Source organism: Pseudophryne corroboree, chromosome 1, assembly GCF_028390025.1.
Source record: "Pseudophryne corroboree isolate aPseCor3 chromosome 1, aPseCor3.hap2, whole genome shotgun sequence".
Lineage (NCBI taxonomy): Eukaryota > Metazoa > Chordata > Amphibia > Anura > Myobatrachidae > Pseudophryne > Pseudophryne corroboree.
The window spans coordinates 21,933,145-21,959,892 of NC_086444.1; the positions used below are offsets into that span (position 1 = coordinate 21,933,145).

At 48.8% G+C, this 26,748-nt stretch overlaps 1 protein-coding gene across 2 annotated transcripts in view; it reads right to left on the minus strand.

Annotated features, from left to right (window-relative positions):
* DNAJB5 (DnaJ heat shock protein family (Hsp40) member B5) overlaps positions 1–26,748 on the minus strand; it is a 43,094-nt gene that overhangs the window by 9,728 nt on the left and 6,618 nt on the right. The window contains exons 2-4 of one of the 2 annotated variants that reach the window (XM_063957556.1): positions 15,430–15,659; positions 12,630–12,878; positions 4,374–4,975 (exon numbers count right to left, since the gene is read on the minus strand). In XM_063957556.1, coding sequence (XP_063813626.1) covers positions 4,374–4,975; positions 12,630–12,878; positions 15,430–15,568 — 990 coding nt within the window. In that variant the 5' untranslated portion in view covers positions 15,569–15,659. The remainder of the gene's footprint in view (positions 1–4,373; positions 4,976–12,629; positions 12,879–15,429; positions 15,660–26,748) is intronic. The other variant, XM_063957557.1, reaches the window with a different exon arrangement.

The window sequence follows — 26,748 nt, forward strand, 5'->3', positions numbered from 1 at the left end:
TCATGTGGAAAACTTCTGGATGAAGTCCCCACTCCCCCGGGTGAAGGTCGTGTCTGCTGAGGAAGTCTGCTTCCCAGTTGTCTACTCCCGGAATGAACACCGCTGACAGTGCTATCACATGATTTTCCGCCCAGCGAAGAATCCTTGCAGCTTCTGCCATTGCCCTCCTGCTTCTCGTGCCGCCCTGTCTGTTTACGTGGGCGACTGACGTGATGTTGTCCGATTGGATCAATACCGCCTGACCCTGAAGCAGGGGTTTCGCTTGACTTAGGGCATTGTAAATGGCCCGTAGTTCCAGAATGTTTATATGAAGAGATGTTTCCACGCTTGACCACAAGCCCTGGAAGTTTCTTCCCTGTGTGACTGCTCCCCAGCCTCTCAGGCTTGCATCCGTGGTCACCAGGATCCAATCCTGAATGCCGAATCTGCGGCCCTCTAGAAGATGAGCACTCTGCAACCACCACAGGAGGGACACCCTTGTCTTTGGTGACAGGGTTATCCGCTGCTGCATCTGAAGATGCGATCCGGACCATTTGTCCAGTAGATCCCACTGAAACGTTCTTGCATGGAATCTTCCGAATGGAATTGCTTCGTAAGAAGCCATTTTTCCCAGGACCCTCGTGCACTGATGCACTGACACCTGGCCTGGTTTTAGGAGGTTCCTGACTAGCTCGGATAACTCCTTGGCCTTCTCCTCCGGGAGAAACACCTTCTTCTGGACTGTGTCCAGAATCATTCCTAGGAACAGAAGACGTGTCGTTGGAATCAGCTGCGATTTTGGAATATTTAGGATCCACCCGTGCTGACGTAACACTACCTGAGATAGTGCTACTCCGACTTCTAACTGTTCCCTGGACCTTGCCCTTATCAGGAGATCGTCCAAGTAAGGGATAATTAAGATGCCTTTTCTTCGAAGAAGAATCATCATTTCGGCCATTACCTTGGTAAAGACCCGAGGTGCCGTGGACAACCCAAACGGCAGCGTCTGAAACTGATAATGACAGTCTTGTACTACAAACCTGAGATACCCTTGGTGAGAAGGGTAGATTGGGACGTGGAGATAAGCATCTTTGATGTCCAGAGACACCATATAGTCCCCTTCTTCCAGGTTCGCTATCACCGCTCTGAGTGACTCCATCTTGAATTTGAACCTTTTTATGTAAGTGTTCAAGGATTTCAGATTTAAAATTGGTCTCACCGAGCCGTCCGGCTTCGGTACCACAAACAGCGTGGAATAATACCCCTTTCCCTGTTGTAGGAGGGGTACCTTGATTATCACCTGCTGGGAATACAGCTTGTGAATGGCTTCCAGAACTGCCTCCCTGTCGGAGGGAGACTTTGGCAGAGCAGACTTCAGGAACCGGCGAGGGGGAAACGCCTCGAATTCCAGTTTGTACCCCTGCGATACTACCTGTAGAATCCAGGGATCCACCTGCAAGTGAGCCCACTGCGCGTTGAAATTCTTGAGACGGGCCCCCACCAAGTCTGAGTCTGCTTGTAAAGCCCCAGCGTCATGCTGAAGACTTGGCAGAAGCAGGGGAAGGCTTCTGCTCTTGGGAAGCGGCTGCATGGTGCAGTCTTTTTCCCCTTCCTCTGCCCCGGGGCAGAAAAGAGTGGCCTTTTGCTCGCTTGTATTTATGGGAACGAAAGGACTGAGTTTGAAAAGACGGTGTCTTTTTCTGCTGATGTGAAGTGACCTGGGGTAAGAAGGTGGACTTTCCAGCCGTTGCCGTGGCCACCAGGTCCGAAAGACCAGCCCCAAATAACTCCTCCCCTTTATACGGCAATACTTCCATATGTCGTTTGGAATCCGCATCCCCTGACCACTGACGCGTCCATAACGTTCTTCTGGCAGAGATGGACATAGCACTTACTCTTGATGCCAGGGTGCAAATATCCCTCTGTGCATCACGCATATATAGTAATGCATCCTTCAAATGCTCTATAGTTAACAATATATTGTCCCTATCCAGGGTATCAATATTTTCAGTCAGGGAATCCGACCACGCGACTCCAGCACTGCACATCCAGGCTGAAGCGATTGCTGGTCGCAGTATAACACCAGTATGTGTGTATATACTTTTTAGGATATTTTCCAGCCTTCTATCAGCTGGTTCTTTGAGGGTGGCCGTATCAGGAGACGGTAACGCTACTTGTTTAGATAAACGTGTGAGCGCCTTATCTACCCTAGGGGGTGTTTCCCAACGTGTCCTAACCTCTGATGGGAAAGGATATAGTGCCAATAATTTATTAGAAATTAGCAGTTTTTTGTCGGGAGAAACCCACGCTTTATCACATACCTCATTCAATTCATCTGACTCAGGAAAAACTATTGGTAGTTTTTTCACCCCCCACATAATACCCTTCTTAGTGGTATTTGTAGTGTCAGAAATGTGCAATGCTTCCTTCATTGCCGTGATCATGTAACGTGTGGCCCTACTGGACATTACGTTCGACTCATCACCGTCGACACTAGACTCAGTATCTGTGTCTGGGTCTGTGTCGACCCACTGAGGTAACGGGCGTTTTAGGGCCCCTGACGGTGTCTGAGACGCCTGGACAGGCACTAATTGATTTGCCGGCTGTCTCATGTCGTCAACAGTTTTTTGCAAAGTGCTGACATTATCACTTAATTGTTTAAACACGATCATCCAGTCAGGTGTCGACTCCCTAGGGGGTGACATCACTAACGCAGGCAATTGCTCCGCCTCCACATCATTTTCCTCCTCATACATGTCGACACACACGTACCGACACACAGCACACACACCGGGAATGCTCTGATAGAGGACAGGACCCCACGAGCCCTTTGGAGAGACAGAGGGAGAGTCTGCCAGCACACACCCAGCGCTATATATATATATATACACACACACATACAGGGATAACCTTATATAAGTGTTATTCCCTTATAGCTGCTGTTTATATTGTCATTTGCTGCCAATAGTGCCCCCCCTTCTCTTTTTTACCCCGATTCTGAAGCAGGACTGCAGGGGAGAGTCAGGGAGCCGTCCTTCCAGCGGAACTGTGAGGGAAAATGGCGCTTGTGTGCTGAGGAGATAGGCTCCGCCCCTTCACGACGTCCTTATCTCCCGCTCTTTTGTGTAAAAATGGCAGGGGTTAAAATACATCCATATAGCCCAGGAGCTATATGTGATGTATTCTTTTGCCACCTAAGGTATTATCATTTATATTGCGTCTCAGGGCGCTCCCCCCCTAGCGCCCTGCACCCTCAGTGACCGGAGTGTGAAGTGTGCTGAGAGCAATGGCGCACAGCTGCGGTGCTGTGCGCTACCTTAGTCTGAAGACAGGATTGTCTTCTGCCGCCGATTTCACCGTACCTCTTCGTCTCTTCTGGCTCTGTAAGGGGGACGGCGGCGCGGCTCCGGTGACCCATCCAGGCTGTACCTGTGATCGTCCCTCTGGAGCTAATGTCCAGTAGCCTAAGAAGCCCAATCCACTCTGCACGCAGGTGAGTTCGCTTCTTCTCCCCTTAGTCCCACGATGCAGTGAGCCTGTTGCCAGCAGGACTCACTGAAAATAAAAAAACTAAATTAAACTTTTATTCTAAGCAGCTCAGGAGAGCCACCTAGCCTGCACCCTTCTCGTTCGGGCACAAAAATCTAACTGAGGCTTGGAGGAGGGTCATAGGGGGAGGAGCCAGTGCACACCACCTGATCCTAAAGCTTTTATTCTTGTGCCCTGTCTCCTGCGGAGCCGCTATTCCCCATGGTCCTTACGGAGTCCCAGCATCCACTAGGACGTCAGAGAAAAGAGCAAAAACTAAACATGGTCCACGATAATGTCACCACTAGAGGTGCTGATCCACAGACGTCCAAGGGTGGGATTTCATATTATGAAGAAAACCTACGCCTACACACATACATACACATATTCCACATTCACGTCACAACTACTGGAGCTGGGATGTCACACCAAATGTTACTCACTAGAAATAAAAATGGATGTAGCTTCATTGGGACACCAGAATAGTGTACATCTTAATTAGGCATTTCGGTCCAAGTATGGACCTTTGTTGATGTATGTACGGATCGAAATGTTGGATTCTAAATGTCCCAATAAAGCACTTCCAAGTTTCCTGTTGGTATTTTGGGCTGGATGGATCGTATAGCAGAGGTTGGTGAACATCTGAAGACCTACATACAGTACACTATACATTTCAAATTTCAGAACTGGATATCTTGTGACAGTGACTTCAAAAAAATAAAAGACAAAAAAAAAAACCTAGACTTTGAGACCCTGACAGAAAGGAGGGAAAGATCTGAAGGCACCAGTGGAAGAGGACAACCTCTGAAGGCACCAGTGACGCTATTGAAGATACTAATCTGAGAATGGCGGGGCTTTCTGCTCACCTCTTTCAGTGTGATCTTGGCCGTATACACAATGTTGGACCCGTCCCTCTTGTAGTGTGCATGAGGCTTGTCCTTCAGCAGAAAGACTATATCTGCAGGGATATTTTCAAACGTGGCATCCCCCTCTTTGGGGAAGGTGATCTTGGTCCCCTCTTTCCACCCTTTCTTGATCACCACATTGAGGATCTTGTCCTCAGTTCTCACTGTGCGGCCGTCCGGGTTCAGCCGCCGACGCGTGATCTTCATGCGCTTGGTGCAGCCGTGGTAGATTTCCTCCAGTGACACTTTCAGCTCATGGACCACAGGTGGGTCCTGTACTTTCTTCCGGTTGTGCAGCTGGTCTGGGTGCCGCCGGTGGAATCCATTGACGCCGTTGAAACCAAAATGCCCAAAGTTGCCAAAGGGGTCGTCCTCGTCATCCATAATGTCCATCTCTTCGTGGTCAAAGCCATTGGACATACGGGAGCGGTTTGAACCAAAGAAGAGGTCAAAAGGATTGGAACCTCCAAAGAAAGAAGCAAAGGTAGCGTGAGGGTCGCCGTGGAACGTGTAGTGGAAAGAGCTGCCGGTGTTCCCAGATGATCCCCCTCCTGTCTTCAGGCCTGCGTCAGGAAGAGAGAATATTGCTTAGGAAACAGTGATTAAGGTTCCCTACACTTCCATACAAGCACATTGTTCATTTAACAACATAGTGGAATGAAATTACGGATCCGTGCGTCAAATGCCTGGAAGGAAAGAAACTTTCAGAAGAGTGACAATAGTAATAAAGGGCAAGTTCTAGAGCAGGCATGTCAAACTCGTGGCCCTTCAGCTGTTGTGAAACTACAAGTCCCAGCATACCTTCCACTGATCAGCTGGTAAAGCATGCTGGGACTTGTAGTTTCACAACAGCTGGATGACCATGAGTTTGACATGCCTGTTCTAGAGTGTCAGGAGAACTCAGGGGTAACGCCATTAGGGGAATTCAATTGTTTTTGGCGCAACCATTAGCAGGGGGCACCCGACGCCGCTACTCATTTGTTCAGCTGTTTGGGCACAACTGCACGATATCTGCTCACAGCCGCCTTAGGTGGAGAGCAGAAATCGAACAGTCGACTCTGGGCGCATTAACCAGGACTTTGCACAGTCTATACCTGGGCGTGACAAGTGTGATAATTCTTGCAGTCGCGCCCGAACTGTAGAACTGCTCTGTCAGGTGCCCACTGGTGACGGGTGCTAAAAATAATCGAACCCCCCCCCCATGATTCAGAATTTTACTTTATTTGGATTAAATTTATTACAGAACAGGGTTGGGGAAAAAACAGGGCTTAAATAAATTGTTTTACTGTAAAATATAAAAAATAAACCCCATTTACTAATTTAATATTGTGAAACCTTTAATCACCCATGTTTTCACAGTACACAGTTATTAGGCTTTAATAGGATTTTACATAATTCAATAAAACCAATTTTTACTGCTTATAATTCCTATTACAGATGTGTTGTCTGTCGTTGCTGCAGTCGCGTTACACGGCTCTTTCAGTCGCGCCCAATGCTGAACGCATTCACTGTCACTGAACATCATTTTGTGCGTCTTTCTCCCCAGAAATGTGTAATGCAAATAAGGCCGGGTACACATCAGAACTGTGTGTTTCTGGCCCAACATATCGTGCCGCCCGCACACACTGCGCGGTGGTATGACCGCACAATGGGGCAGATGTATTAAGCCTGGAGAAGTGATAAAGCAGTGATAAGTGGAAGGTGATAACGCACCAGCCAATCAGCTCCTAACTGTCATTTTTCAAAACCATAATGATTGGCTGGTGCGTTATCCCTGCTTTAGCACTTCTCAATGTACTATGCCATGCTACGCATCGTTAACGATATCTTCTAATTGACTGTGCAGAAGTCGTGTCTGTGCTCACAGCATAATAAAAGAAACCAGAGAGTTTTTTACTTTTAAAAACCAGCTGATCCTGTTACAGAGCTATTCCAGGGATTACCATGTCCAACAAATGTAATCTCTGTTATGATAAAACACTAAGGGGTCTATTTACTAAGCCCTGGATGGAGATAAAGTACCAGCCAATCAGCAACTACCTGCCATGTCACAGACGGAATTTGAAAAAATAAGAATTTACTTACCGATAATTCTATTTCTCGGAGTCCGTAGTGGATGCTGGGGTTCCTGAAAGGACCATGGGGAATAGCGGCTCCGCAGGAGACAGGGCACAAAAAAGTAAAGCTTTACTAGGTCAGGTGGTGTGCACTGGCTCCTCCCCCTATGACCCTCCTCCAGACTCCAGTTAGGTACTGTGCCCGGACGAGCATACACAATAAGGGAGGCATTTTGAATCCCGGGTAAGACTCATACCAGCCACACCAATCACACCGTACAACTTGTGATCTAAACCCAGTTAACAGTATGACAACAGAAAGGGCCTCTTAAAGATGGCTCCTTAACAATAACCCGAATTAGTTAACAATAACTATGTACAAGTATTGCAGATAATCCGCACTTGGGATGGGCGCCCAGCATCCACTACGGACTCCGAGAAATAGAATTATCGGTAAGTAAATTCTTATTTTCTCTATCGTCCTAAGTGGATGCTGGGGTTCCTGAAAGGACCATGGGGATTATACCAAAGCTCCCAAACGGGCGGGAGAGTGCGGATGACTCTGCAGCACCGAATGAGAGAACTCCAGGTCCTCCTTTGCCAGGGTATCAAATTTGTAAAATTTTACAAACGTGTTCTCCCCCGACCACGTAGCTGCTCGGCAGAGTTGTAATGCCGAGACCCCTCGGGCAGCCGCCCAAGATGAGCCCACCTTCCTTGTGGAGTGGGCTTTTACAGTTTTAGGCTGTGGCAGGCCTGCCACAGAATGTGCAAGTTGAATTGTGTTACAAATCCAACGAGCAATCGACTGCTTAGAAGCAGGTGCGCCCAACTTGTTGGGTGCATACAATATAAACAGCGAGTCAGATTTTCTGACTCCAGCCGTCCTTGCAATGTATATTTTTAAGGCTCTGACAACGTCCAACAACTTGGAGTCCTCCAAGTCGCTAGTGGCCGCAGGCACCACAATAGGTTGGTTCAGATGAAATGCTGATACCACTTTTAGGGAGAAAATGCGGACGAGTCCGCAGTTCTGCCCTATCCGAATGGAAGATTAGATAAGGACTTTTATAAGATAAAGCCGCCAATTCAGATACTCTCCTGGCAGAGGCCAGGGCTAGTAACATAGTCACTTTCAATGTGAGATATTTCAAATCCACCTTTTTCAATGGTTCAAACCAATGGGATTTGAGGAAATCTAAAACTACATTTAGATCCCACGGTGCCACCGGAGGCACCACAGGAGGCTGTATATGCAGTACTCCCTTGACAAAAGTCTGGACCTCAGGGACAGAGGCCAATTCTTTTTGGAAGAATATTGACAGGGCCGAAATTTGAACCTTAATGGATCCCAATTTGAGACCCATAGATAATCCTGATTGCAGGAAATGTAGGAAACGACCCAGTTGGAATTCCTCCGTCGGAACCCTCCGATCCTCGCACCACGCTACATATTTTCGCCAAATGCGGTGATAATGTTTCACGGTGACTTCCTTCCGTGCCTTAATCAAGGTAGGAATGACTTCTTCTGGAATGCCTTTCCCTTTTAGGATCTGGCGTTCAACCGCCATGCCGTCAAACGCAGCCGCGGTAAGTCTTGAAAAAGACAGGGACCCTGCTGTAGCAGGTCCCTTCTCAGAGGTAGAGGCCACGGTTCGTCCGTGAGCATCTCTTGAAGTTCCGGATACCAAGTCCTTCTCGGCCAATCCGGAACCACTAGTATTGTTCTTACTCTTCTTTGCCGTATGATCTTCAATACCTTTGGTATGAGCGGCAGAGGAGGAAACACATACACTGACTGGTACACCCAAGGAGTTACCAGTGCGTCCACAGCTATTGCCTGTGGATCTCTTGACCTGGCGCAATATTTGTCCAGTTTCTTGTTGAGGCGAGACGCCATCATGTCTACAATTGGTCTTTCCCAACGGTCTATTAACATGTTGAAGACTTCTGGATGTAGACCCCACTCTCCCGGATGAAGATCGTGTCTGCTGAGGAAGTCTGCTTCCCAGTTGTCCACGCCCGGGATGAACACTGCTGACAGTGCTATCACGTGATTCTCCGCCCAGCGAAGAATCTTGGCAGCTTCTGCCATTGCACTCCTGCTTCTTGTGCCGCCCTGCCTGTTTACATGGGCGACCGCCGTGATGTTGTCCGACTGAATCAACACCGGCTTTCCTTGCAGGAGAAGTTCCGCCTGGCTTAGAGCATTGTAGATTGCTCTTAGTTCCAGAATGTTTATGTGAAGAGACTTTTCCAGACTCGTCCATACTCCCTGGAAGTTTCTTCCTTGTGTGACTGCTCCCCAGCCTCTCAGGCTGGCGTCCGTGGTCACCAGGATCCAATCCTGAATGCCGAATCTGCGGCCTTCTAATAGGTGAGCCTTCTGCAACCACCACAGAAGTGACACCCTTGTCTTTGGTGACAGGGTTATTCGCAGGTGCATCTGCAGATGCGACCCTGACCATTTGTCCAACAGATCCCTTTGGAATATTCTTGCATGGAATCTGCCGAATGGAATTGCTTCGTAAGAAGCCACCATTTTTCCCAGGACTCTTGTGCATTGATGTACTGACACTTTTCCTGGTTTTAGGAGGTTCCTGACCAGATCGGATAACTCCTTGGCTTTTTCCTCTGGAAGGAAAACCTTTTTCTGAACCGTGTCCAGAATCATTCCTAGGAACAGCAGACGAGTTGTCGGGATTAAATGGGATTTTGGAATATTCAGAATCCACCCGTGTTGTCTTAGCACCTCTTGAGATAGTGCTAAAGCTGTCTCCAGCTGTTCTCTGGACCTTGCCCTTATTAGGAGATCGTCCAAGTATGGGATAACTAATACGCCTTTTCTTCGAAGAAGAATCATCATCTCGGCCATTACCTTGGTAAAGACCCGAGGCGCCGTGGACAATCCGAACGGCAGCGTCTGAAACTGATAGTGACAGTTTTGAACAATGAACCTGAGGTACCCTTGGTGTGCGGGGTAAATCGGAACGTGTAGATACGCATCCTTGATGTCCAAGGATACCATAAAGTCCCCTTCTTCCAGGTTCGCTATCACTGCTCTGAGTGACTCCATCTTGAACTTGAACTTTTTTATGTAGAGGTTCAAGGACTTCAGATTTAGAATAGGCCTTACCGAGCCATCCGGCTTCGGTACCACAAATAGAGTGGAATAATACCCCTTTCCTTGTTGTAATAGGGGTACTTTGACTATCACCTGCTGAGCGTACAGCTTGTGAATGGCTTCCAACACCCTCTCCCTTTCGGAAGAGACGGTTGGTAAGGCAGACTTCAGGAAACGATGAGGAGGATCCGTCTCTAATTCCAACCTGTACCCCTGAGATATTATCTGCAGGATCCAGGGGTCTACCTGCGAGTGAGCCCACTGCGCGCTGTAATTTTTGAGACGGCCCCCCACTGTCCCCGAGTCCGCTTGAGAGGCCCCAGCGTCATGCTGAGGTTTTTGCAGGAGCCGGGGAGGGCTTCTGTTCCTGGGAAGGAGCTGCCTGTTGGTGTCTCTTCCCTCTTCCTCTGCCTCGTGGCAGGTACGACAAGCCCTTTGCTCTCTTATTTTTGTAGGAGAGAAAAGGCTGCGGTTGAAAGGTCGGTGCCTTTCTCTGTTGGGGAGTGACTTGAGGTAAAAAAGTGGATTTCCCGGCAGTAGCCGTGGCCACCAAGTCTGATAGACCAACTCCAAATAACTCCTCCCCTTTATACGGCAAAACCTCCATGTGACGTTTTGAATCCGCATCGCCTGTCCACTGTCGTGTCCATAAGGCTCTTCTGGCTGAAATGGACATAGCACTCACCCGAGATGCCAGTGTGCAAATATCCCTCTGTGCATCACGCATATAGATAAATGCATCCTTTATTTGTTCTAACGACAGTAAAACATTGTCCCTATCTAGGGTATCAATATTTTCAATCAGGGATTCTGACCAAACTACTCCAGCACTGCACATCCAGGCAGTTGCTATAGCTGGTCGTAGTATAACACCTGCATGTGTGTATATATTCTTTTGAATAACTTCCATCTTTCTATCTGATGGATCCTTAAGTGCGGCCGTCTCAGGAGAGGGTAACGCCACTTGTTTGGATAAGCGTGTGAGCGCCTTGTCCACCTTAGGGGGTGTTTCCCAGCGCGCCCTAACCTCTGGCGGGAAAGGGTATAATGCCAATAACTTTTTTGAAATTATCAACTTTTTATCAGGAGCAACCCACGCTTCATCACACACGTCATTTAATTCTTCTGATTCAGGAAAAACTGTTTGTAGTTTTTTCACACCATACATAATACCCTGTTTTACGGTATCTGTAGTATCAGCTAAATGTAACGTCTCCTTCATTGCCAAAATCATATAACGTGTGGCCCTACTGGAAAATACGTTTGAATTTCTACCGTCGTCACTGGAATCAGTGCCCGTGTCTGGGTCTGTGTCGACCGACTGAGGCAAAGGGCGTTTTACAGCCCCTGACGGTGTTTGAGGCGCCTGGACAGGCATTAATTGATTGTCCGGCCGCCTCATGTCCTCAACTGACTGTTTAAGGGAAGATAAACCATCACGTAATTCCACAAATAAAGGCATCCATTCTGGTGTCGACCCCCTGGGGGGTGACATCTGCATATTTGGCAATTGCTCCGCCTCCACACCAATATCGTCCTCATACATGTCGACACCACGTACCGACACACACCGCAAACTCACAGGGAATGCTCTAATGAAGACAGGACCCACTAGCCCTTTTGGGGAGACAGAGGGAGAGTCTGCCAGCACACACCACAAAGCGCTATATATACAAGGGATATCCTTATATTAAGTGCTCCCTTATAGCTGCTTTAATATATATATATATATAGCCATTAATGTGCCCCCCCTCTCTGTTTTACCCTGTTTCTGTAGTGCAGTGCAGGGGAGAGACCTGGGAGCCGTTCTGACCAGCGGAGCTGTGACAGAAAATGGCGCCGTGTGCTGAGGAGATAGGCCCCGCCCCTTTTTCGGCGGGTTCTTCTCCCGCTATTTTTCCAGTCAGGCAGGGGTTAAATATCTCCATATAGCCCCTATGGGCTATATGTGAGGTATTTTTAGCCTTGTATAAGGTTTATATTTGCCTCTCAGAGCGCCCCCCCCCAGCGCTCTGCACCCTCAGTGACTGCCCAGTGAAGTGTGCTGAGAGGAAAATGGCGCACAGCTGCAGTGCTGTGCGCTACCTTATGAAGACTGAGGAGTCTTCAGCCGCCGGTTTCCGGACCTCTTCACGCTTCAGCATCTGCAAGGGGGTCGGCGGCGCGGCTCCGGGACCGGACTCCACGGCTGGGCCTGTGTTCGATCCCTCTGGAGCTAATGGTGTCCAGTAGCCAAGCAGCAAATCCACTCTGCATGCAGGTGAGTTTACTACTTTCCCCCTAAGTCCCACGTTGCAGTGATCCTGTTGCCAGCAGGACTCACTGTAAAGAAAAAAACCTAAACTAAACTTTCTCTAAGCAGCTCTTTAGGAGAGCCACCTAGATTGCACCCTTCTCGTTCGGGCACAAAATCTAACTGGAGTCTGGAGGAGGGTCATAGGGGGAGGAGCCAGTGCACACCACCTGACCTAGTAAAGCTTTACTTTTTTGTGCCCTGTCTCCTGCGGAGCCGCTATTCCCCATGGTCCTTTCAGGAACCCCAGCATCCACTTAGGACGATAGAGAAATGACCGTTAGAAGCTGGTTGGCTGGCACTTTATCTCCTTCCAAGGCTTAGTAAATAGACCCCTTAAGGGGGGTACTCACGGAGCGATATTCTAAGCAATCTGACTAGATTGCTTAGAATTTAAGCATTATCGCTCCGTGTGTAGCCCCTACAGCGATAGCGATGCGTTATCGCTGCTGCTACATTGGCCTGCATGCAGGCCAATCTAGCGGGTCGCACACTTCACCCGCTGGGTGAAGTGAGCGCTCCCCCCGCACGCTCAGCACACATCTCTCACATCGGCCTTTAGACACTGCAATACACATGGTCACAGCTTGTTATTCATGTCACACAGATAACAGGATGGGCTGGCTCATCTATATTCTGGAAAGAATTATGCCGCTGTCACCATATAATAGGCGCTCATTCCTAATGACATCACATGGCGAGAACGAACAACGTGCGGTGCAATTGCCAGCTGCCGCCCTTACCTTCCTCTCCATACTGGTCGTACACCACTCGCTTCTTGGGGTCGCTCAGGACGTCATAGGCTTCTGCAATCTCCTTGAACTTGTCCTCGGCGTTGGAGTCCTTGTTCTTATCTGGGTGGTATTTGAGAGCCATCTTGCGATAGGCCTTCTTAATCTCATCCTCATTCGCCCCGGAAGGGATGCCCAAAATCTTGTAGTAATCCTTCCCCATGTCCAACGTTTGAGGCTTCTGATCAAGAATCCTCGCCCCTAGAGAGAAACAGTGAGAGGTCATCCCCGGTTCCCAACCACCAGTAGCTGAGACATTACACACTGGAAAGCTATTATGCACTGGATAAGACGCACTGATGCTACGTCACCCTAAACACAATCGTTTTCTCATTTGTTACAGCGTACGTTTACACACCTGTATGGGGGAGCCGTCTGCCAGGGGTTGTGTTCACGCAGAATAACACTGATGCAATGTGGTCCGTATCACAGAACTACACAAAGTCGGGCATCTAGCACAAGGGGTTTATTTTATGAACTGGAATAGTATAGCAAACCGAAGACAAGTTCCTAGTATACGCAAGTATACCTGGCCAATAAAGCGGATTCTGATTTATCAGTTTTGCAAAAACCGCAGATTTTCTCAGATTTTGCTGCAGAATTTAATGCGCCTTTTTTCCCCTCTTTCAAGGCAATCCGCGGCCCCAGATACACTAACGTCAGGGTGCCTCGCTACCCTTTCATTATAAAGCCAGCGATATTTATGTAATGTCTTACGTGTTCGTCACTTACATTTTCATATATTTGTACTAGATCGGATAATATGAGAATAAAGGGTTAATATCCCCAAATCCCGGTGAAAGGATTTCACTTTCTGAAGCAAGTCTGAGACTATGACAGTTTCCCAGACTCTGCCTTTACATTCCAGGTTTTATGGATATCCATTCTTGAGTCCAGATGGATAAATCAAATTGACTGAGGTACTAATTAAGGCACCTGTGTTAAAGCACGGATGTCCTTAAAAGCTTGGACTGTAGTGGCGGAGTCTGTGAAACTCTGGATTATGGGAAGGAAGAGCAGGCAGACGACACTGTGCGGAGTGGGGGAGGGGGGGGGGGGGAGCAAATCCCAGCACTGAATACGGACCATCACTGAAATGGTTAATGCGGACCCTGAATAAGTCATCTCTCCCCAAATCTCATCCATCAATACTAGATAGTAAGCGTCAGACTCCTCTCACCCACCTACAAAGCCCTCTTCTGCTCCCTACACCTCCGCCCGCACTCCCTCCCCTGCCAGGGACACCTCATCAGCCATAACCTTTTCCAACTCCCACCTTCAGCTTTCCTCCTGTGCCGTTCCCAGTCTGGAATGCCCTCCCAGGTGCCATCAGGCTGGCAGCCAGCCCTGCAAATTTTACATGTGCCCTTAAAACCCACCTGTTTATTACAAAGCCCATCACCCCACTCTCCAGCCTATGCATTCCACAGCGCAGCCCCCTCTTCCTCCTAGGGCCTGAATCCGCGTTGCACGCTGCAGCGACCGTGTCTGCATCTTTTGGCACCTGCACGCCTCTGACATAACGCTAGTGGCGCTACAAGCCGTCCCTTGTGTACAGCCGCACAAGGACTGAGATGAGGCTTTAGGTGCTGCAATGGTGTTTGGTGTATCACCGTCGCTCGCACTGTCCTAGGTGCAGATTCTCCATCAGAGTGGACGCCGATGTGAGGGATTAAACGCTTGTGTACGCAAACACATCAGTGACGTCCAATAAGGACGCATGTGCGGAGTTGCACAGATATTTTTGACGACAGTCCAACACACCTCTTCTAGCAAACTGTTGTCAACACAAGCAATTGCCACGTGACAGCGGTCACTGCCAAGTTTCCGTCAGTGCCGTCATTCCTATATATAGAAGGCTTTGCAATCGTTAGAACGATCAGATGTTGTACACAGATGAAAACTCTACATATCACCACTGTTCTATTACTGAGAACCCGTTTGCCTGGAAGCGGTACCGTACTGGGATGAGAGACGCCCAGTATCCCATATATTGGTGATATACTCGCAGTCCCGGAGTCATATACACAGTTCATAAGCTTGGTAGCAAACCATTATAAACAGAAAGCAATGTAACGCGGTTAGCCTGCAGAGGAACGACAGACTGGATCTGCAAGTCTTAGCTTTATTATTCCTATATTAGCCATTCTGATTGCCGAGCATTGAGATCTCCCACCAATTCCACCGCAAACAGGCTATTCCGATTGTACTCGTGAGGTCATCGCACCCATGCATGGCATAAGACTGCCCAATCACACAAACGTGGTCAGGAACTTCAAACCGGACTCTTATTCATAGTAAAAAGTATAAAGTGGTTCTCTCTTTGGTATGAAATTGTACACAGACAATTAGTTACATAATAATCAAGGTTAGAGAAATATAAGAGTCTTATAAATGTATGCTTATATGTTTTAGTAATGGTGATCTAGAAGAAGGTAGAGTAAGACCCCAGTGAAACAGATATCACTGGGAAAAAATAAAATCCCTTTCCGTCTACCGAACAGCAATCACATGGATCCCCTGGACCAATCTCCCCAGTGCAGTCACCTATTTGTTATAGCTAGATATGATGTCGCTTCTAAGAAAGGCGTCTAATCTACTTTTTAATCCAGCTAATTAACTGCTCAGCTCCTTAGTAGAGGTTCCATAGTTTGACTTCTATTTTCTCTCCGACATAGTGATGAATACAGAGTCACAGAGAAAGCTGAGCATGCACAATGACCCAGAACCCTACCACATACACAGTACCTACCCCCGAAATGAGCGGACAGAATTCCCAAGGTAATGCCCACTCTAAAAAACGTGGTCCTGCGCTTCTCTTGTGTGCCATCCCCGATAGACTTGATAAAAAAATCGTTGCCAACTTTTTGCCTGTGTTCACACTTAAACATGATGCAGCCAGCAGGCTCGGCGGGCGTGGGGCTCGGCGTTCCCACGGGGGTTGTGGGGTTCCAGGCTTCCTCCTAGGGTTTAGCCAGACATCTAGTAGAAGGAAACACAGTTTTGGAGGCAGCCCAGACACAAAGATCATGTCATTTAAAAAGAAAAACTGAATGATCCATCAAATGAGAACCAAAAACAGGAAACGGGAAGAATGTAACAGATGGAGAGATGAATGAAGATGATGGAAGCCTTCTTAAATCACGATAAAGAATGATTCTGCCTTACTAAACTGAAATGTGCCAGATGGTACCAGAAATAAGACTGCTGCAAGAAATGACCAGTTAAAGACTCTGACATGTCTGTTTTGCAACCTCTGTAGCAACATCCATAACCATGGTAACGCAGACTGTTCCCGTGGATACAGATGTTGCTATGGAATGTAACAGCTATGTCCCAATCTCAGATTAGGGGTTACTCCTGAGAATTGCAGGACCGATGAACACAGTCACTCTTCAAGTGGGAAGTAAAGTCTCAAGAGGGGCAGAACATACAATGACATGTGATGTCTGTGGGTCGCCATCTCCTCAAGACCGATTGTGTTATAGAACCCCTGCCTTTCTCCCTAGAGTTACTGTAACCCTAAACTTTCCCCCAACAACCTGCGCAGAGGTCGGTCTGTCTACTCGAGTTTCCGGCGTAGAATAATACTGGATGATAACGCTCCGTAGGGTAAATCTGTCATTCACTAATACTTGAGAAAATCATGTAGTTTAGCCTCAGATGGGTTTGAAAAGAACTCCGAGACAGATGGAGATGACTGCTGAACATGGGGAACATGAACCAGGGTGAGGAGAGGGTATACACGGTCCCACGTAAGGGAGTGAATATACGTTTATGATGCATCATGGATGGAGGGGGAAAAAAAAGAATTTTTTTTTTTTTTTTTTTAAAGAAAATCTTAAATTCACGATATGTCATGAAATATAAAACACAGGGTAAGAGGATACATCAAGGACACAGTTTACACTTATGAATGGTAACAGAAAGCACCGGAAGCAGGGGATTTGGGCTGGGAACAGCTCAGGGGATTTTGGGAACAGCTGCAGATTAGGATAAAATACTCATTTGTTACAGTGAAACCAATCGCACTATCCAGCACTAATGACACCAATGTCCTATATGTAAAACAATTCTATAGGCCTGTACGGCTGAACTAGTGGAGACCAGTGTCCCGGAGAGAGCAGCGAGAACGTTCTGCAGGGCGGCCGCGCAGACGTGAGGCCCCAGCAAGCGCCCAATCCATAGAAGTGGCCATGTTATCTGAGATTGTGCACATTGGGATTATGTTCGGACGATGCTACATTTATAAATAGTAATAGAAGATATATCCTCCCTCATTTTCTATAGATGTTGAATAAAACACTTGGCAGAACCGGTTTTCTCCAATTGCGCACAACAAATCAGTGAGACTAGTTCTGCCAAGGAGGAAACGCAATGACCTTCCTTACTGACAACACAGCGCCACCTAGCTGTCACATGACAACGGAAAACCACTGTGTTAGGGTCTGCCGTACCAAACACATTATTATCTAAATCAGGCCTGACCAACCTGTGTCTCTCCAGCTGTTGTGAAACTACAGGTCCCAGCATACCCCTCCCCCTGACCAGCTGGCAAAGCATGCTGGGACTTGTAGTTTCACAACAGCTGGAGAGCCACAGGTTGGCCAGGCCTGATCTTGATGATTCTTTCTGTAACAGGCTCAGGTGTCACAAACTGCGTTCAGTGCGGTAAGAAAGCTGGCCACATATAGATATGTTAGTTTTCCGCTTATCAGCTGAAGTTCTACAGCTCTGGTGCACTACAAGTCCCAGCACAGTGTCACCGTCTAGCAGAGGACATATAAAAACTACAAATGCGTCTGATGCAAGTAAAAGTCACCGGTACGCCTTAAGTCTCAGGCTGGCAGCAAATACAAACGCTTTCTCCTGCGGAGCGCGCAGCGATGAGAACGTTCCGCACATCCCATTAATGAATGATCACTCAATGCCTGTTCACGCTCCGTTAGCTTTAATTATCCAGTTATAAAGCCGCTATGGTGCATCTGCTGTAAGGATCACAATTACCTCCTAATGTGCATTACTTCTGGCAGCATCATTCCCTCATAATGATGCTGCCAGAGGCCTCCCTTCCCTCAGACACCTTGCCAGACAGCACAAGCTGGGACTTATAGTTCTACAACAGAATGTCTGACCTCACCAAATAATATGCAGGTTCCAGTATCGCTGTATTGATGGGGATGGAGCATCCCCCCCCCCCCCCCCCCCGGCGAGACCCAGGACGGAAATAATAGTCCTAGTGCAGGGTCTCCCCATAGTGGTCCTGATTCCTGGGGGTCTGCATATGAGGATTCTAGTCTGACCCAGCTGCCTCCCGCTACCCACACACTGTATAGATGGCAGCTCCAATCAATACTCTCAGAGGTTTGTCCGGTGAGTCACTGGATGTACAAAGACTTGGGAATAAGTCATCTGCTAATTCAAGTAGATACAGACAAGAGAATGCAAGCATGATCATTTCACCGCTGGGGCAGCGTTCCAACATAGGGGCCGCTTATCATTCACCGCTGGGGCAGCGTTCCAACATAGGGGCAGTTTATAATTTCACCGCTGGGGCAGCGTTCCAACATAGGGGCCGCTTAACATTCACCGCTGGGGCAGCGTTCCAACATAGGGGCCGTTTATCATTCACCTCTGGGGCAGCGTTCCAACATAGGGGCCGCTTATCATTCACCGCTGGGGCAGCGTCCAACATAGGGGCCGTTTATCATTCACCTCTGGGGCAGCGTTCCAACATAGGGGCAGTTTATAATTTCACCGCTGGGGCAGCGTTCCAACATAGGGGCCGCTTAACATTCACCGCTGGGGCAGCGTTCCAACATAGGGGCCACTTATCACTCAACGCTGGGGCAGCGTTCCAACATAGGGGCCGTTTATAATTTCACCGCTGGGCAGCGTTCCAACACAGGGGGCGTTTATCATTCACCGCTGGGGCAGCGTTCCAACACAGGGGCCGTTTATCATTCACCACTGGGGCAGCGTTCCAACATAGGGGCCGTTTATCATTCACCGCTGGGGCAGCGTCCAACATAGGGGCCGTTTATCATTCACCTCTGGGGCAGCGTTCCAACATAGGGGCAGTTTATAATTTCACCGCTGGGGCAGCGTTCCAACATAGGGGCCGCTTAACATTCACCGCTGGGGCAGCGTTCCAACATAGGGGCCGTTTATTATTCACCGCTGGGGCAGCGTTCCAACATAGGGGCCGTTTATCATTCACCGCTGGGGCAGCGTTCCAACATAGGGGCCGTTTATCATTCACCGCTGGGGCAGCGTTCCAACATAGGGGCCGTTTATAATTTCACCGCTGGGGCAGCGTTCCAACACAGGGGCCGTTTATAATTTCACCGCTGGGGCAGCGTTCCAACACAGGGGCCGTTTATTCACCGCTGGGGCAGCGTTCCAACATAGGGGCCGTTTATCATTCACCGCTGGGGCAGCATTCCAACATAGGGGCAGTTTATCATTCACCGCTGGGTCAGCGTTCCAACACAGGGGCCGTTTATTCACCGCTGGGGCGGCGTTCCAACATAGGGGCCGTTTATCATTCACCACTGGGGCAGCATTCCAACATAGGGGCCGTTTATCATTCACCACTGGGGCAGCATTCCAACATAGGGGCCGTTTATCATTCACCGCTGGGGCAGCGTTCCAACATAGGGGCCGTTTATCATTCACCGCTGGGGCAGCATTCCAACATAGGGGCCGTTTATCATTCTCCGCTGGGGCAGCATTCCAACATTTTGGATGCCGGCAGTCGGAATACCAACGCCGAAAACCAGACGCTGGTCAGAAAACAGACGCCGAGATCCCAACATGGATCACAATGCTGGCGCCGGAATCGCTAGGTTTAGGCACCAAGAAGGGAGGAGCGTTTGGTTGCCGGGAGCAAGGGTTAGGTTAAAGCACTAAGAGGAGGGGAAGGGGGGGGGGGGATCACCACCACGGAAGGTTAGGGTCAGGCTGCGGGAAGGAAGAGTTAGGGTCACACTACTTGCCCACCAGGTATCGGGATCCTGTGCGTCAGGATGCCGCTGTCGGTATTCCCACACCATCCCAGCTGCCCGGGCCTCCTGTGCACACACAGCGGCCGGGACATTATCCGTGATGTGTAGCCTATAAGTAGCTGCGGGGGACAATGCCAAAATGGGTAAATCTGGCAGCATGGCATCCCCCATAGAAGCCTATCTGCTGCGGCCCCTGTGATACATTCAGGGAATACTTCATATTTGCGGTTCACCCCTGATTTTTCGGGGATTAAGCCACAAATATACAATGAGAAATGGGCCCCTCAGTGTTATACTTATGGACAGTCTCACCCACCACACGTATCCGAATTCACAGAATTCGTCCTTCGCCTCTCCCTTCTACATGATAGAAGTGGCTGGTCTCGCTGCAAGAGCTTACGTGGCTTCTAGAAGCGTCATGCTGGCATACGCGGTCAGATACAATGCCCGTCAGAGAGACGGAAGAGTCCCAGAGTTCATACATCATAGGGTGAGATACAATTCCCGACACCCGCGTGATACATCGCATCCTGACGTCATCACAGGTTTTCCCTTACACACCATAAAGGTACGGGGAAAACCTGTGACGTTGGCCCTACCATAAGTGCCCGATGAGTGTGCAGCAGCATTATGTCCCCCCCCCCATAGATTGAACAGTATATACATAGTGCTCATTCTAGCACCCAGCACCTAATCAGTGAGGGGGGGGGGGGGGGCATTTTTAAAGTTTGAAGAGCAAAGTTTTAGACGTGATGTATCGCTACAGCTACTGCAGCTATACATGTATAAAATTTTGCCTGTAAAATTAAAATATGCCGCCCTCACTATACGCTTCCCTGCGTCTGCCACTAGGATATAATTTGAGGTTAGAGGGCCTTTAAATTTGAAGCCACTAAACTCAAGTCCCCAGCACACAGTCGTAGCCAAGAGACTTTCTGTTCATGTGATGCACACAGGAGGCTCTGTACGGGGAGCCGGGCACAGAGATGGAAGTAACTGTGACCTACGTAGCGCCCAAACTGCGTGCTCAGGAAATGCGTATATTCGCACGTATGCAGACGGTGTGCCCGTCCACTATCTGCATTGTTGGTTTGCCACTCGTAATCATCAGTACGGATTCCATACTGTACCCTACTCTATACTAGATGGAGAGGAGTCACCTGGAAACTGGCATATTTACACCTACGTACAACACTGTACACCACGCGGTTCTGTTGAAGCGCCCACACAGAACTATCAGAGTTCACCCCGGTAATACCCAGTGTAGCGACTTTACAGTGGCAAGTGCGGGTGCAGAGTGTATACGACTCTGCACTGGCTGTAGTTGTGTGCGCTCAGTTCCGGGGCACATGCAGTGCATTATATATATATATATATATATTAAGAATTTACTTACCGATAATTCTATTTCTCGTAGTCCGTAGTGGATGCTGGGAACTCCGTAAGGACCATGGGGAATAGCGGCTCCGTAGGAGACTGGGCACAAAATTAAAGCTTTAGGACTACCTGGTGTGCACTGGCTCCTCCCCCTATGACCCTCCTCCAAGCCTCAGTTAGGATACTGTGCCCGGACGAGCGTACACAATAAGGAAGGATTTATGAATCCCGGGTAAGACTCATACCAGCCACACCAATCACACCGTACAACCTGTGATCTGAACCCAGTTAACAGCATGATAACAGAGGAGCCTCTGGATAGATGGCTCACAACAACAATAACCCGATTTAGTTAACAATAACTATGTACAAGTATTGCAGACAATCCGCACTTGGGATGGGCGCCCAGCATCCACTACGGACTACGAGAAATAGATTTACCGGTGAGTAAAATCTTATTTTCTCTGACGTCCTAGTGGATGCTGGGAACTCCGTAAGGACCATGGGGATTATACCAAAGCTCCCAAACGGGCGGGAGAGTGCGGATGACTCTGCAGCACCGAATGAGAGAACTCCAGGTCCTCCTCAGCCAGGGTATCAAACTTGTAGAATTTAGCAAACGTGTTTGCCCCCGACCAAGTAGCTGCTCGGCAAAGTTGTAAAGCCGAGACCCCTCGGGCAGCCGCCCAAGATGAGCCCACCTTCCTTGTGGAATGGGCTTTTACAGATTTTGGCTGTGGCAGGCCTGCCACAGAATGTGCAAGCTGAATTGTATTACAAATCCAACGAGCAATAGTCTGCTTAGAAGCAGGAGCACCCAGCTTGTTGGGTGCATACAGGATAAACAGCGAGTCAGATTTTCTGACTCCAGCCGTCCTGGAAACATATTTTCAGGGCCCTGACTATGTCCAACAACTTGGAGTCCTCCAAGTCACTAGTAGCCGCAGGTACCACAATAGGTTGGTCCAGATGAAACGCTGAAACCACCTTAGGGAGAAAATGAGGACGAGTCCTCAATTCCGCCCTGTCTGAATGGAAGATCAGATAAGGGCTTTTACAGGATAAAGCCGCCAATTCTGACACGCGCCTGGCCTAGGCCAGGGCCAACAGCATGACCACTTTCCATGTGAGATATTTTAACTCCACAGATTCAAGTGGTTCAAACCATTGTGACTTTAGGAACCCCAAAACTACATTGAGATCCCAAGGTGCCACTGGAGGCACAAAAGGAGGCTGTATATGCAGTACCCCTTTTACAAACATCTGAACTTCAGGAACTGAAGCTAGTTCTTTCTGGAAGAAAATTGACAGGGCCGAAATTTGAACCTTAATGGACCCCAATTTTAGGCCCATAGACACTCCTGTTTGCAGGAAATGCAGGAATCGACCTAGTTGAAATTCCTCCATCGGGGCCTTACTGGCCTCGCACCACGCAACATATTTTCGCCTAATGCGGTGATAATGCTTTGCGGTTACATCCTTCCTGGCTTTGATCAGGGTAGGGATGACTTCATCCGGAATGCCTTTTTCCTTCAGGATCCGGCGTTCAACCGCCCTGCCGTCAAACGCAGCCGCGGTAAGTCTTGGAATAGATAGGGTCCTTGATGGAGCAGGTCCCTTCTTAGAGGTAGAGGCCACGGGTCCTCCGTGAGTATCTCTTGAAGTTCCGGGTACCAAGTCCTTCTTGGCCAATCCGGAGCCACGAGTATAGTTCTTACTCCCCTCCGTCTTATAATTCTCAATACTTTTGGTAAGAGAGGAAGAGGAGGGAACCCATACACTGACTGGTACACCCACGGTGTTACCAGAGCGTCCACAGCTATTGCCTGAGGGTCCCTTGACCTGGCGCAATACCTGTCCAATTTTTTGTTTAGGCGGGACGCCATCATGTCCACCTTTGGTTTTTCCCAACGGTTTACAATCATGTGGAAGACTTCTGCTGAGGAAGTCTGTTTCCCAGTTGTCCACTCCCGGAATGAACACTGCTGACAATGCTATCACATGATTTTCTGCCCAGCGAAAAATCTTTGCAGCTTCTCTACGTGGGCGACTGCCGTGATGTTGTCCGACTGGATCAGCACCGGCTGACCTTGAAGTAGAGGTCTTGCTTGGCTTAGGGCATTGTAAATGGCCCTTAGCTCCAAGATATTTATGTGAAGTGATGTCTCCAGGCTTGACCACAAGCCCTGGAAATTTCTTCCCTGTGTGACTGCTCCCCAGCCTCGCAGGCTGGCATCCGTGGTCACCAGGACCCAGTCCTGAATGCCGAATCTGCGCCCTCTAGAAGATGAGCACTCTGCAACCACCACAGGAGAGACACCCTTGTCTTTGGTGACAGGGTTATCCGCTGATGCATCTGAAGATGCGATCCGGACCACTTTTCCAGCAGGTCCCACTGGAAAGTTCTTGCGTGGAATCTGCCGAATGGAATTGCTTCGTAGGAAGCCACCATTTTTCCCAGGACCCTTGTGCACTGCTGCACTGACACTTGGCCTGGTTTTAGGAGGTTTCTGACTAGTTCGGATAACTCCCTGGCTTTCTCCTCCTGGAGAAACACCTTTTTCTGGACTGTGTCCAGGATCATCCTTAGGAATAGAAGACGTGTCGTCGGGATCAGCTGCGATTTTGGAATATTAAGAATCCAACCGTGCTGCCGCAACACTACTTAAGATAGTGCTACCCCGACTACCAACCGTTCCCTGGATCTTGCCCTTATCCGGAGATCGTCCAAGTAAGGGATAATTAAAACTCCCTTCCTTCGAAGGAGTATCATCATTTCGGCCATTACTTTGGTAAAGACCCGGGGTGCCGTGGACAAACCAAACGGCAGCGTCTGAAACTGATAGTGACAGTTCTGTACCACAAACCTGAGGTACCCTTGGTGAGAAGGGTAAATTGGGACATGGAGATAAGCATCCTTGATGTCCAGAGACACCATATAATCCCCTTCTTCCAGGTTTGCCATCACCGCTCTGAGTGACTCCATCTTGAATTTGAACCTTTGTATGTAATTGTTCAAGGATTTCAGATTTAAATTAGGTCTCACCGAGCCATCCGGCTTCGGTACCACAAACAGCGTGGAATAATACCCCTTTCCCTGTTGTAGGAGGGGTACCTTGATTATCACCTGCTGGGAATACAGCTTGTGAATGGCTTCCCATACCGCCTCCCTGTCGGAGGGAGACGTCGGTAAAGCAGACTTTAGGAAAACGGCGAAGGGGAGACGTCTCGAATTCCAATTTGTACCCCTGAGATACCACCTGAAGGATCCAGGGGTCCCCTGTGAGTGAGCCCACTGCACGCTGAAATTTTTTGAGACGGGCCCCCACCGTGCCTGAGTCCGCTTGTAAAGCCCCAGCGTCATGCTGAGGACTTGGCAGAAAACGGGAGAGGGCTTCTGTTCCTGGGAACTGGCTGTTTGCTGCAGCCTTTTTCCTCTCCCTCTGCCACGGGGCAGAAATGAGGAGCCTTTTGCCCGCTTGCCCTTATGGGGCCCAAAGGACTGCGCCTGATAATACGGCGTCTTCTTATGTTGAGAGGCTACCTGGGGTAAAAATTTGGATTTTCCAGCCGTTGCCGTGGCCACCAGGTCTGTTAGACCTACCCCAAATAACTCCTCCCTTTTATAAGGCGATACTTCCATATGCCTTTTGGAATCAGCATCACCTGACCACTGTCTTGTCCATAACCCTCTTCTGGCAGAAATGGACAGCGCACTTACTCTTGATGCCAGTCGGCAAATATCCCTCTGTGCATCACGCATATATAGAAATGCATCTTTTAAATGCTCTATAGTCAGTAATATACTGTCCCTATCTAGGGTATCAATATTGTCAGTCAGGGAATCCGACCAAGCCACCCCAGCACTGCACATCCAGGCTGAGGCGATTGCTGGTCGCAGTATCACACCCGTGTGAGTGTATATACATTTTAGGATATTTTACTGCTTTCTGTCAGCAGGTTCCTTAAGGGCGGCCGTATCCGGGGACGGTAGTGCCACCTGTTTAGACAAGCGTGTGAGCGCTTTATTCACCCTAGGGGGTGTTTCCCAACGTGCCCTATCCTCTGGCGGGAAGGGGTATGATGCTAATAACTTTTTAGGAATTAACAGTTTTTATCGGGGGAAACCCACGCATCATCACACACTTCATTTAATTCCTCAGATGCAGGAAAAACTCCAGGCAGTTTGTTCTCACCCAACATAATACCCTTTTTAGTGGTACTGGTATTATCAGAAATGTGTAAAAACATTTTCCATAGCCTCAATCATGTAACGTGTGGCCCAACTGGAAGTCACATTCGTCTCTTAATCGTCGACACTGGAGTCAGTATCCGTGTCGGCGTCTGTATCTGCCATCTGCGGTAACGGGCGTTTTAGAGCCCCTGATGGCTTTTGAGACACCTGGACAGGCACAGGCTGAGTAGCCGGCTGTCTCATGTCAATCTTTTGTAAAGAGCTGACACTGTCACATAATTCCTTCCATAAGCTCATCCACTCAGATGTCGACTCCCTAGGGGGTGACATCTCTGTTACAGGCAATTGCTCCGCCTCCACCTCATTTTCCTCCTCATACATGTCGACACAACGTACCTACACACAGCACACACACAGGGAATGCTCTGATAGAGGACAGGACCCCACTAGCCCTTTGGGGAGACAGAGGGAGAGTATGCCAGCACACACCAGAGCGCTATATATATATATATATATATATATATATATATATATATATATATATATACAGGGATAACCTTATATAAGTGTTTTTCCCCTTATAGCTGCTGTATTGTTATACTGCGCCTAATTAGTGCCCCCCTCTCTTTTTTAACCCCTTTCTGTAGTGCAGTACTGCAGGGAAGAGCCAGGGAGCTTCCCTCCAACGGAGCTGTGAGAGAAAATGGCGCCAGTGTGCTGAGGAGATAGGCTCCGCCCCCTTCTCGGCGGCCTTTTCTCCCGTTTTTCTGTGGCATCTGGCAGGGGTTAAAATTCATCCATATAGCCCTGGGGGCTATATGTGATGTATTTTCGCCAGCCAAGGTGTTTTTATTGCTGCTCAGGGCGCCCCCCCCTAGCGCCCTGCACCCTCAGTGACCGAAGTGTGAAGTGTGCTGAGGAGCAATGGCGCACAGCTGCAGTGCTGTGCGCTACCGTGGTGAAGACAGGATGTCTTCTGCCGCCGATTTTCCGGACCTCTTCTTGCTTCTGGCTCTGTAAGGGGGCCGGCGGCGCGGCTCTGGGACCGAGCTCCGAGGCTGGGCCTGTGTTCGGTCCCTCTGGAGCTAATGGTGTCCAGTAGCCTAAGAAGCCCAATCCACTCTGCACGCAGGTGAGTTCGCTTCTTCTCCCCTTAGTCCCTCGATGCAGTGAGCCTGTTGCCAGCAGGTCTCACTGAAAATAAAAAACCTAAACTAAACTTTTCACTAAGCAGCACAGGAGAGCCCCTAGTGTGCACCCTTCTCGGCCGGGCACAAAAATCTAACTGAGGCTTGGAGGAGGGTCATAGGGGAGGAGCCAGTGCACACCAGGTAGTCCTAAAGCTTTACTTTTGTGCCCAGTCTCCTGCGGAGCCGCTATTCCCCATGGTCCTTACGGAGTTCCCAGCATCCACTAGGACGTCAGAGAAATATATATATATATATATATATATATATATATATATATATATATATATATATATATATATATA